This window comes from Lynx canadensis, chromosome F2 (assembly GCF_007474595.2).
Source record: "Lynx canadensis isolate LIC74 chromosome F2, mLynCan4.pri.v2, whole genome shotgun sequence".
Classification (NCBI taxonomy): domain Eukaryota; kingdom Metazoa; phylum Chordata; class Mammalia; order Carnivora; family Felidae; genus Lynx; species Lynx canadensis.
In genome coordinates this window covers 26,178,406-26,191,394 of record NC_044320.2, presented here as the reverse complement: position 1 = coordinate 26,191,394, position 12,989 = coordinate 26,178,406, and the positions used below count along the sequence as shown (strand labels likewise).

Here is a 12,989-nt window from a genome sequence, read left to right as displayed (position 1 = left end):
ACCGAATAATATGTCCCTCATTATATCCTCCCCTTAGCAACAACAATGTAGTAGCCATCAATGGACAAAATGTCTTTGTGAGAAATGTGGGATACAGGTAGGGGTAACACCCCAGTACAGTCCAAGAATGAGAAAAGTCATTTGGAGAACACAGACCAGCACCTAGGTGGCTGACTCAAAAACAATTGCATAGCCCTGAGAACTTGAACTTGGCAACCCCATTTGCCTTTGGTTCTGTCATCAATAAATACGCCAAGAGATCCAGGAGGAGTCTCACCTACCAATACATCCGATAATTGGTGTATAGACTTTGTTGCTGGCTGTAGATTCTGAAAGTGCCCTTTGAACTAACTCCAGGCCCTCTGAGCCACAGTCTAAAAGCTTCATAGAACACTGAATTACACAATCACCCTTGAATGAGAGACCCTTATGGAGGTCCAGGATTTTGACAGCAGTCCAACACACCATTGGAATAAAAACAAACAAACAAACAATAATAAAAGTTGACGCATTGATGAGGATAAGAGGAAGAATTTGGTTTTACCTTCATTACCACTCCCCCAAGGCAGTGTTAAGTGATCCCCTATTGACCCGTGATTTCTCCTGTTGTGGAAAGTGATAGTGTGTGAGTGGGTGTCTGACTTTTCCAGCTGTGCAAGATGCTGCCAGAGAGGAAAAAGACAATCTCTCTCTTGCCTTATCCACAATATTGAATCATGGCCTGAGAAACTAAGGGCAGGTGAGTATTTGGGAAAAGAGAAGTCAGAGCTCACAAAGAAACACGCCAACGGGATGAGGATCCTACTAATTATGTCCATTAGAAGGCCTGCTGATGAGCCAATAGGATGGACACCTCAACCATGGATCTCCTCACTAGCCCATGGGCACCTGCAGTACTTTGATGCCTCTTCCACACACCCTAATACAGCATGGCTGACCTTCTGTGCATGCTCTCAACAATAGCAAGAGCAAGTTTTTATAAACAGCTACTGAGTATGTGCAGAAATTTGGCCCAGATTTTGGACCTGGAAGAGATCACAGACTTGAGCACTTAGAGACACCCTTAGGAAAACAGGAGAGGTCATTAGTACCCAGCCTGGCTCTACAGGATTAAGAGAAGGCATAGAAGCTGAAGAGAAGGGAGAAAGAAATGTGGAGCACGTACATTCATAGGTCTGAGAAAGCCTCAAAATCACCAATAGGGCTGAAGGAAGATGTTTCTCTCCTGAAGTCAGTCGGTAAAGACAGGACAACTATTTTAGTCCAGAAAACATGATACCACCAAAGAACACAATAGTTTTCCAGTAATAAACCTCAAAGAAATGGAGTTCTGCAATTTACCTGAAAAAGAATTCAAATACCTGCTTGAAGGAAGCTCAATGACCTATGAAAAAAAAAAAAAAACCCATGGAAAAATAATTCAACAAAATCAAGAAAACAATATATGTTCAACATGAGAAGTTTAACAAAAAGATCTGTTCACAATCTGTGAATTAGTAGGATCTCAAAAGGAGAAGAAGACAAAGGAAAGCAGGTGGAAAGCTTGTTACAGAAATAGCCAAGAACTTCCAAGATTCTGGGGAGAGATTTGGACATCCAAGTTCTATGAACTTGGCCCCCCAAAAAACTCAACTTAAAGAGATATTCTCCAAGATGAATTATAATAAAACTGTCAAAATTCAAAGACAAAGAGAATCTTTAAAATAGTAGGAGAAAAGAAGCTTGTAATTTACAAGGGGACCTGCACAGGGCAATCAGTGACTTTCTCAGGAGAAACCTTACAGCCAAGGAGAAAGAGCTATGTTATAGTCAAAGTGCTGAAAGAATAAAACTATAAAGCAAGAATACTCTATACAGTAAAGTAGTCCATCAGAGGACTTCAGAGGAGGGAGAGATCAGGATGGTCCCAAATAAACAAAAGCTGAAAGAGTTCATTACCACTAGACGCATCTTACAAGAAATGCAGAAAGCTCTCACTCAAGCTGAAATGAAAGGACACTAATTAGTAATATGAAAACATATAAAAATATACAACACATTGGCAAAGGTAAGTATATATTCAAATTCACAATACTTTAATACTGTAATATGATAGGGTATTAACCACTTAAGTCTGGTATAAATGTAAAGGACAAACATTTTAAAAATAACTATAGTTATAATAATTTGTTAGTGAATACAAGAAACTAAGAGGTAAATTGTGACATCAAAAAAAAAAAAAAAACAAAGAGGGGAGTGAAAAGACAGATTTATTATGCAAACGAAATTAAGTTGTTAGTGTAAAATAGTTATATCTAGAAGATATTTTATGTAAGTCTCATAGTTACCACATAAGCCCACAAGATACACAAAAGATAAAGACAAGGGAATCAAAGCATACAACAATAGAAAATCATCTTATTCACAAAGGAAAAGTGCAAGGGAAGAAGAAAAAAAAAGGGGAGGGATAATAATAAAGTCAGAAAATAATTGATAAAACAGTATTAGTAAGTTCTTACTTATAAATAATTGCTCTACATGTAAATTGATGAAATTATCCAAGCAAAAGACATAGAGTAGCTGAATGGATTCAACACCAAACAACTATATGCTGCCTACTAGAGACTCATTTTGGCTTCAAGGATACACATATGCTCAAAGTTAAGGGATAATAAAAGATACTCCATGAAAGTGGAAACCAAAAGAGAGGAGTGGTGGCTATGCTTATATTTGACAATATAAACTTTAACTCAAAAGATGTAACAAGAGATAAAGAAAGCCATTGCATAATAATTAGATCGTTTAATCACAGGGATATAATAATCATAAATATATATGCCACTAACATCAGAGCATCCAAATATAATAAGGAAATATTAACAGATCTGAAGGAAAAAAATAGACAACACAATAATAGTAGGGGACATCAGTACTTCACTTTCAAAAATACACAGATCATCTAGATTGAAAAGCATATAGAAAATATTGGACTTGAACTATACTTTAGACCAAATAAACCTAATAAACATATACAGAACATTCCTTCCAGAGCAGCAAAATACATGTATTTTCTTGAGTACATACAGAACATTATCCAGGATAGATCATGTATTACATGATCTTAGCAAAGTTAAGAGTGAAATCATATCAAAACTCTTCCAACTACAATGGCATGAAACTAGAAATCAATAAAAGTAGGAAAACTGGAAAATCCACAAATATGTGGAAATCAAGTAGTACATTCATAAACAGATAGTGATTCAAAGAATAAATCAAAAGGGAAATTAAAAAAATATATATCTTGAACAAACAAAAAGAGAAACACAACATACAAAAACTTATGAGATATAGCAAAAGCAGTTGTGACAGGAAGTTTATAGCAATAAACATCTGTCTGCATTTAAAAAAAAAGAAAGATCTCAAATAAATTAGCTAACTTTATATCCTAAGTAACTAGAAAAATAATACACTAAAGCTAAAATTAGCAGAATAAAGGAAGTAGCAAAGATTAGAGTACAAATAAATGAAATAGAGAAAAGAAAAACAACAGAAAGACAAAGAAACTAAGAGCTGATTTTTAAAAAGATACCCAAAATTGACATAACATTAGAATCATTAACTAAAGGAGAGAGAGAGAGAGAGAGAGAGAGAGAAGGCTTAAATAAACAAAACCAGAAATGAAAGAAGAGACATTACACTGATATCACAGAAATAAAAAGGATCACAAGAGACTGCCATGACAATTACACACCAAAAAATTGGATAATCTATAAGAAATGGACGAATTCTTAGAAACATATGACCTACCAACTAAAACATGAAGAAATAGAAAATCTGAGCAGACCAAGAATGAGTAAGAGATTGAGTTAGTAATCAAAAACTTTCTAATAAAGAAAAGTCCTGGACTGAATAGCTTCATAGGTGAATTTTACCAAACATTTAAAAAGGTATTAAGTGCCAATCCTTTTCAAAATCTTCTGAAAAACTGAAGAGGAAAGAATATTCCAAATCTCATTTTATGAGATCTGAATTACCCTGATACCAAAGCCAGACAAGGACACCACAAGAAAAGAAAAATGACAGGTCAGTATCCATGATGAATATAGATGTAATTTTTTTTACCAAAATACTAACAAACTGAACTCAACAGCACATCAAAAGCACCATACACCACCATCAAGTGGGATTTATGTGTGGAATGCAAAGATGGTTCAACATACGCTGATCAAAAAATGTGATACATCACACTAATAGAATGAAAGATAAAAATCATGTGACAATATCAGTAGACACAGATAAAGCATTTGACAAAATAAAACATTATTTCATGATAAAAACTCTTGAAAAAATGGGTATAGAAGTAATGAACCTGAACTTAATGAAGGCCATATATGAAAAGTCCACAGCTAATGTCAAACACAGTGGTGAAAAGTTGAAGCCTTTTCCTCTATATAGAGAAGACTAAAGTTGCCCATTTTCATGACTCTTATTCAACATAATACTGGAAGTTCTAACCAGAGTAATTATCCAAGAAAAAGAAATTAAAGACATCCAAACCATAAAGGAAAGTAAAATGGTTTCTGTCAGTAAATGATGTGATTTTTATGTAAACAAAATCCTAGAGACTCCACCAAAATCTGTTACTACTAATCACAAATTCAATAAAATTACAGGATACAAAATCAGCATTCAGAAATTAGTTGTGTTATTATATACTGAAAACAGAATATCTGAAAAATAAAACAATCTCATTTACAATAGCATACACAGTAACAACGATAAAATTTGGGAACAAATTTAACCACTTTTAAGCCACCTATACAGCCAATGCAATCCATGTCAAAATTTCAACAGCATGATTTCACAGAGACAGAAATTCATGGAACCACAAAAGACCCTGAATACCCAAAGCAATCCCGAGAAAAAGCTGGAGGCTTTATGATTTCAAACTATTACAAAGCTATAGTAATCAAACAGTATGGCCATAAAAATGGACACATACATCAGTGTAACAGAACTGAGAGTCCAGAAATAAACCCTCACATATACAGCCAATTAACATTTGACAAAGGAGCCAAAAATACTCACAGGGAAAGTATAGTATTTTCCCCATAAATGGTGCTGGGGAAACTGTTTAATCACACGCAGAAGAATGAAATTGTATCTCTCACACTACTCATAAAAATTAATTGGAAATGGATTACAGACTTAAACATAAAACCTAATACTGTAAAATTCCTAGAAGAAAACATACAAAAAAAAGCTCCTTGACCTTGGTATTGGCATTAATTTTTTTGGACATAATACCAGGAGTATAAGCAATCAATGAAAGTAAATACAATAAGTCTACAAAAAAACAAAAACTTCTGCACAGCAAATGATGCAATCAATAAAATGAAAATGAAACCTACAAAATGAGGGGGGGGATATATTTACAAACCATGTATCTGATAAGGGGTTAATATCCACAATATATAAAAAACTCATATAACTCAATAGCAAGTCAAAACAACAAGAATAAACAAAAAACCTATTAAAAGCAACCTGATTAAAAAAATTGGCAGAGGATCTGAACAGATACTTTCTAAAGAAGATAAAGAAATGGCTAATAGGCACATAAAAGGATCCTTAACACTAACCACAAGGGAAACGCAAATCGAAAGCACAGTTAAGACGTCACCTTACACCTGTTAGAATGAAGATCACCAAGAAAACAAGATAACAAGTATTACTGAGGATGTGGTGAAAGGGCAGCACTCTTGAATGGTGGTAAGAATAAAATTTGGTACAGCCAGTATGGATAAGAGCCTGGAGGTTCCTTAAAAAAATAATAATAATAAATAGCACATAATCCAGCAATCCCATCTTTAAGCATACATCCAGAGGAGATAAAATGAGGACCTGGAAGAGATATCTGTATTCCCATGTTCACTGCAGCCTAATTCACAATAGCCAAGACATGGAAACAACCTAAGTTCCATCTATGAATGAATGAATAAAGAAGTGTGGCATATGTATAAAATTAAATATTATTCAGTCACAAAAAAACTAGGAAATCCTGCCATTTGTAACATCATGCATGGCATTATGCTAAATGAAATACTCAGAGAGAAAGCAAATAGATCTCATTTGTATGTGGAATCCAAGAAAGATTCATTCATCTTGCATCTTAGAAACAATGAGAAGAATGGTGGTTGCCAGGGGCTGGAAGGTGGAAAAAATAGGGTGATGTAAGTCAGAATACAAACTTCTAGTTATAAAATAAATTCTGGGAGTCCAATATACAACATGTTGGCAGTAGTTATCAATATTGTATTATATACTTGAAAGTTGGGAAGAGACTAGATTTTAAGTATTCTCATACTCACACACACACACACGCGCGCGCGCGCACACACACACACACACACACACACACACAAAGAACTAAGAAAAAAAAAGAGAAGGCAATTATGTGAAATATGGAGATGTTAACTATGTCTATTGTGTGACTATTTTGTAATAGATACATATATCAAATCAACACATATAAATTCAAAAACTACACAAATTACATTTCAATGAACTAAAAAGATAAAATTTCTGCATCATATTTATAAAAGAGTATGCTTTATAGTTTTCTATTGAGAATATTATGGGAACCTGTTATACACCCCAGGAAATAGAATAATTAAAGTAGCATTGGGATTATCTGGTCCTTAAAGGTTGGCAATTTTTCTATGTGAAGCCATTTGGACCTGGTATTTTGGGGCATGGGGATGGGGGGACAGTTTTTTAAACAACTATTTCCTTTTGCAAATATCTTTTCCCATTCCGTTGGTTGCCTTTTAGTTTTGTTGGTTGTTTCCTTTGCTGTGCAGAAGCTTTTTATCTTCATAAGGTCCCAGTAATTCACTTTTGCTTTTAATTCCCTTGCCTTTGGGGATGTGTTGAGTAAGAGATTGCTACGGCTGAGGTCAGAGAGATCTTTTCCTGCTTTCTCCTCTAAGGTTTTGATGGTTTCCTGTCTCACATTTAGGTCCTTTATCCATTTTGAGTTTATTTTTGTAAATGGTGTGAGAAAGTGGTCTAGTTTCAACCTTCTGCATGTTGCTGTCCAGATATTTGCAAGTGACATATCGGACAAAGGGCTAGTATCTAAAATCTATAAAGAGCTCACCAAACTCCACACCCGAAAAACAAATAGCCCAGTGAAGAAATGGGCAGAAAACATGAATAGACACTTCTCTAAAGAAGACATCCAGATGGCCAACAGGCACATGAAAAGATGTTCAGCGTCGCTCCTTATCAGGGAAATACAAATCAAAACCACACTCAGGTATCACCTCACGCCAGTCAGAGTGGCCAAAATGAACAAATCAGGAGACTATAGATGCTGGAGAGGATGTGGAGAAACGGGAACCCTCTTGCACTGTTGGTGGGAATGCAAATTGGTGCAGCCGCTCTGGAAAGCAGTGTGGAGGTTCCTCAGAAAATTAAAAATAGACCTACCCTATGACCCAGCAATAGCACTGCTAGGAATTTATCCAAGGGATACAGGAGTACTGATGCATAGGGGCACTTGTACCCCAATGTTCATAGCAGCACTCTCAACAATAGCCAAATTATGGCAAGAGCCTAAATGTCCATCAACTGATGAATGGATAAAGAAATTGTGGTATATATACACAATGGAGTACTATGTGGCAATGAGAAAAAATGAAATATGGCCCTTTGTAGCAACGTGGATGGAACTGGAGAGTGTAATGCTAAGTGAAATAAGCCATACAGAGAAAGACAGATACCATATGGTTTCACTCTTATGTGGATCCTGAGAAACTTAACAGGAACCCATGGGGGAGGGGAAGGAAAAAAAAAAAAAAAGAGGTTAGAGTGGGAGAGAGCCAAAGCATAAGAGACTGTTAAGAAATGAGAACAAACTGAGGGTTGATGGGGGGTGGGAGGGAGGGGAGGGTGGGTGATGGGTATTGAGGAGGGCACCTTTTGGGATGAGCACTGGGTGTTGTATGGAAACCAATTTGTCAATAAATTTCATAAAATAAATAAATAAATAAATAAATAAAATAAAAAAAAACAAAAAAAAAAACAACTATTTCCTATATTGTTCCCATGATTATTGCTCTACTTAGAATTTTTGTAGTGGGATCAATTTTGGCAAATTTCATAATGCATTTTTATTTATTTCTCCTCATATATCTTGACTATCCGCTTTAAGAATATTGATGCTATGTTATGTGGTGCATAAATAATCAAAACTAGAGTTTTTGTTATGATATGTGCTCCTTTTGATAACTATAAATGTTCTTATTTGTTTAAAAAAACTGTTAGTGAAAATATGGAAAAACTGGAACCTTCATACAATGTTGGTGGGAATGTAAATTGATGGAACCACTATGGAAAATAGTATGAAAGTTGCTCAAAAAAATTAGAAGTAGGGGTGCCTGGGTGGCTTTGTCAGTTAAGCATCTGACTTCAGCTCAGGTAGTGATCTCAAAGTTCATGATTTCAAGCCCCAGGTCGGTCTTTCTGCTGTCTGCATAGCCCATTTTGGATCCTGTCTCCCTCCCTCTCTCTCTCTCTCTCAAACATAAATAAACATTAAAAAAAATTAGAAGTAGATCTACCACATGCTCTAGATATCCCTTCTGAGTATATTTTCAGAATATTTGAAATAAGAATCTCAAAGAGAGATTTGCACTCCTATGTTTATTGCAGCATTACTCATAATAGCCAAAATACGGAAACAACCTAGATGTCCATTAAGAGATAAGTGAATAAAGAAAAGATAGTATGTACATATAATGTGTAATATCATTCAGTCTTACAAAAGAGAAGGAAATCCTGCCAAATGCAACAACATGAATGAACCTAGTAAACATTATGCTAAATGAAATAAGCCAGACAAAAAAGGACAAGTACTACAGGACAGTACCTAAAATAGTCAAACTCATAGAAACAGAAAGCAGAGTGGAGATTTCCAGGGCGGGGAGGAAGGGAAATGGGAAGTTGCTGCTCACAATGGATATAAAATTGAGTTATGTAAGATGAGTAAGTTCTAGAGATCTGCTATATGTTATCATGCTTATAGTTAACACTTCTGTATTGTGTACTCAAAAAAAAATGAGGGTGTATCTCATGCTAAGTGTACTTACAATTACAATAAGGAAGAAAACATTTGTACATTTGTAAATTCTGATGAAAAAATTAAAATTTTATAGACACAGTCTTGTAAATGAATTGAAAGAGCACATCAAAAACTTAAAAATACAAGATAATGTTCTCTTTTGATGAAGTCCATTTAGTTTCTATATTCAAAGAATATTTAAAAAATGATATAAACTTGTTCTTAAATTTCTTGAATAGCACATGATATTATATTTACCTGTGTATTCAAGGTGAAATCCTGCAGCAGAAACACTGATGTCTGATTGGAAATTTAGATATAGATTATTAGACGTACTATTCAAAAGATGGGGTATTGTTGTTCCTGAAATGATAATTGAAAAGGCAGGTCAATAATCACATAATAAATATTATAGCAAAACTAAGTAAGTTAACTACTAATCAGCCAATAGAATACCACTGAAATTACATATTGGTCAAGTGTGTTTTAGGAATTTTTAAATAAAGATAATGTCTCCCACATTTCTCTTTTATTTTATTGTTTGTGACTGTCTCTAAGGAGAAAGACTTTGGGATCACTCTGGATGGGTCCCTAAAAATAGGCAGGAACAAAGAGCGGGTGACAGTCAAAGCAGTGGATTTTACAGGTCACCTGAAATAAATGTTTGGAATTTCATGTGGATTTCAATATTTTATGCATGAGCTAATAATAACCTTAATTTTAAAGTTTGTAGTCATTTTTATGGTATAGTATCTTAAGATTATGTATGGGTTCAGAGGATATGTTTATTTATTGTTATTTATTGCCCTTTTTATTATATATATATATATATGCATATATATATATATATAACATGTATTTCATTTATTTTCTTTCTTTATTAATATGTGTATGTTCTTCTCTGCCAGGTCAAGTACCTTGATGTTTCTTATACTCTGACAGCAACGCTGGTAGGTAGTGTTTGAAAAATCCCAATTATAAACTAGTGTTAGCCTTAGCACTACCAAATACATTATAGCCTTAGTCTCTTAGCAAATACATTATAATGGTGTATTTCTGAAATTCTGAAGGAAATCAACTTGACTTTATTCAATTACTGAGCTGAAAACATAAAATATCTGTTTGAACCAATTACTTCTTGACTATCTGCATTGAGTAATACCTCAAGATCCTTAAGATTACAAGTCAAGCAGTTTCAAATGGCAAGCATAAAAATAAGTGTCAAACCTATGTTTTAAGATAATGTCCAACAAGCATATTATTTGATAGTGTGGCAACATTTTTTTCTGTAAGTAACTAGTTAGTTTACATTTATTTTGTACAACTCTGTGGAACTGAACCACTCACTGATCTTTCTATAAAAAGAAAATATCAGGACGAATTCATTACAGAACATATAGTAGCTTTTTCCCCCTTCTCCTGCCTCTTATCTGTCTCTGGAACCCTTACTGAATCACTGAAGATGGAGGTAAACAGAAACTTTCACTCGACCTGCCTTTAGTGCCTTAGAGGATCTCAGCGATCAAGAACTTCAGCTCTGGAGTCACACCAGCTGGGCCCAGGTCTCATTCTAACATCAGCTGTACAACCTCAGGCAACTTAATCTAAGTGTCAATCACGACCAGAACTACTAGAAGGAACAAATGAGGAAACGTATGACAAGCCTCACACAGGGCTAGCACTTGGTAATCAAGAGCTGTTATTTATCACTGGTATTATCTTCATTGTTGTATTTATTATTAAGATTTGATTATTAATCAAATCTAAACAAATGTACACTCAAAATGTTATAAGATTTCTTCCAAGATTTCCACCTTATCTATACACCTTATCTATCCACACAGCATGGATGGAGCTCGACATGGGGCTTGATCCCACAAGCCTGGGACCATGACCTGAGCCAAAATCAAGAGTTGGATGCACGACTGACTGAGCCACCCAGGAGCCCCTAAAATACTTGTTATGACTAACCCAAATCACTCCTATTCCAGGTATTTCTTCTTTCCTCTCCTCAGTGGCGATGCTGAAAAACTGATTATGCCCTAGTTAAAAATCTGTGAAAAACCTACAACTATTCAAACCGACTTAAGTATATCTGAAATGTAGAAGTTGATAGTTTAGCTATGTTCCTATTTCTATAGTTAAAAAGTATAATTAAAGTAAAAAGTATAGTTAAAATTAAAGTAAAACTTGATTTCACTTTTCGCAGGCTGAAAAAGCTGTTCGATTATTGCGTAAATTACCTTTAAAAACCTTAACAAGTTTAAAAACCTTCTGGTCTTGGTACCTGGGTATATATTATGTTATATAATTTTATTCATTTCATAGAAATAATTTATATTCTCTTTATTCTCACTCATCAGTACCTTGTAACATACCATGTTTTTACACAGTCTCTAAAATTATTTTAATGGCCCCAGAACACTCTATTGAGTAGATATATCATAATTACCAAGCACTGTCTAATTTTAACGATTTAAGGAGAAAGGGTACACATACCTGAACCACAGCTCAGCTGAAAATATTATCATTACTATAAAAGCATCAATAAATAATTACACAAATATAGTTAGAATATAGTAAGATTTTAAACAGCAATTTCAATGTCATTACCTTTAATGCCTTTGAAACATCTAACCTTGTAATTTAGTTTGCTGTGTATAGTTTATAAAAAGGAAATTAAAACTGCCAAGTCAGAGTTCTAGAAAGTCTTTTAAAAAGAGAGAGAGATTTCTACATTCCTAATTACATCTGTATTTCAATTAAGCTCAGCTCTTTTATTTACCTGAATAACTTCCAAGTCGTGGAGCATTGTTGTCTCCACCATCATAAAAGTCCAGAGAATCCCAATTATGTTCTGTAGCAAAGCTGATAACCTGTACCTGTGAAATAATAATTACTGATAAGAACACGTATTTCTAACAAGATAAAAATACCACAGTCCTCCACTCCGCATTAGAAGAGAGAACTCCAAGCCAGGACCATATCCTCGTGACCCTTCATAGAAGGACTTTACCAGAACTGATCTTTGCTGGCCTACATGAGCTGACTTGGGTAAGAAGAGCGTCGAAACACCTCGCAGTGTTCACTATGGGTAGAACATGGATAAAGTCTGTCACCATCTCAGAGCGTTTTCTTTATTAAAGGCTTTGGGTTAATTTAATATCTTAGTGTCAGGAATCCCAATACGTGTTCCAACTAATCATCTTGTATGTTTCAGAGTGTTAGATTCTTTTAAAAAATTTTTTTAATGTTTATTTATTTTTGAGAGATACAGAAAGAGAAAGAATGAGTAAGGGAGGGGCAGAGAGAGGGAGACACAGAATCCAAAGCAGGCTCCAGGCTCAGAGCTGTCAGCACAGAGCCTCACATGGGGCTCAAACCCATGAACCATGAGATCATGACCTGAGCTGAAGTCAGACGCTCAACTGACTGAGCCACCCAGGTGCCCATGGAGTGTTAGATTCTTGCCAGTGATTGAGTTTTCACATTTTCTTTAGCTATCAGGAAATCACCATATTTGTGGTCCACCAGCATACAGGGAAAAGCTTATACTTTTCTTAAAAACTAGGTTTATGCTGGATACATTTTATTTACCTTTATTTGCCTAACCTTTGCTCAATTCCCTTTCTTTAATTTAAAAAAATTATTATCCCCTATGCTCATTTTTAACAGGTCTTAATATGGATGGCCAAAATTATACTTTATAACTGATTTGGGTATATCTCTTAAAGAATAATTTGATGAGTGGAGTCATAATAAATAACTTACTGTGAAAGTCCCTAAAGCTGATAAGGGAAATGGTGGAGCTCAATCCTCTCATGTCTGTTAAATGTTATTTAAAGAAAGAGGCATGTGTTACTTTGCTGCACTTCGCCTGGCACAG

At 34.8% G+C, this 12,989-nt stretch overlaps 1 protein-coding gene across 1 annotated transcript in view; it reads right to left on the bottom strand.

Moving 5' to 3' along the window:
- Nucleotides 1–12,989, bottom strand: part of CSMD3 (CUB and Sushi multiple domains 3) — a 1,276,067-nt gene that overhangs the window by 152,148 nt on the left and 1,110,930 nt on the right. Inside the window, 2 exon segments of the mRNA XM_030304305.1 lie at nucleotides 9,362–9,466; nucleotides 11,889–11,985. Coding sequence (XP_030160165.1) covers nucleotides 9,362–9,466; nucleotides 11,889–11,985 — 202 coding nt within the window.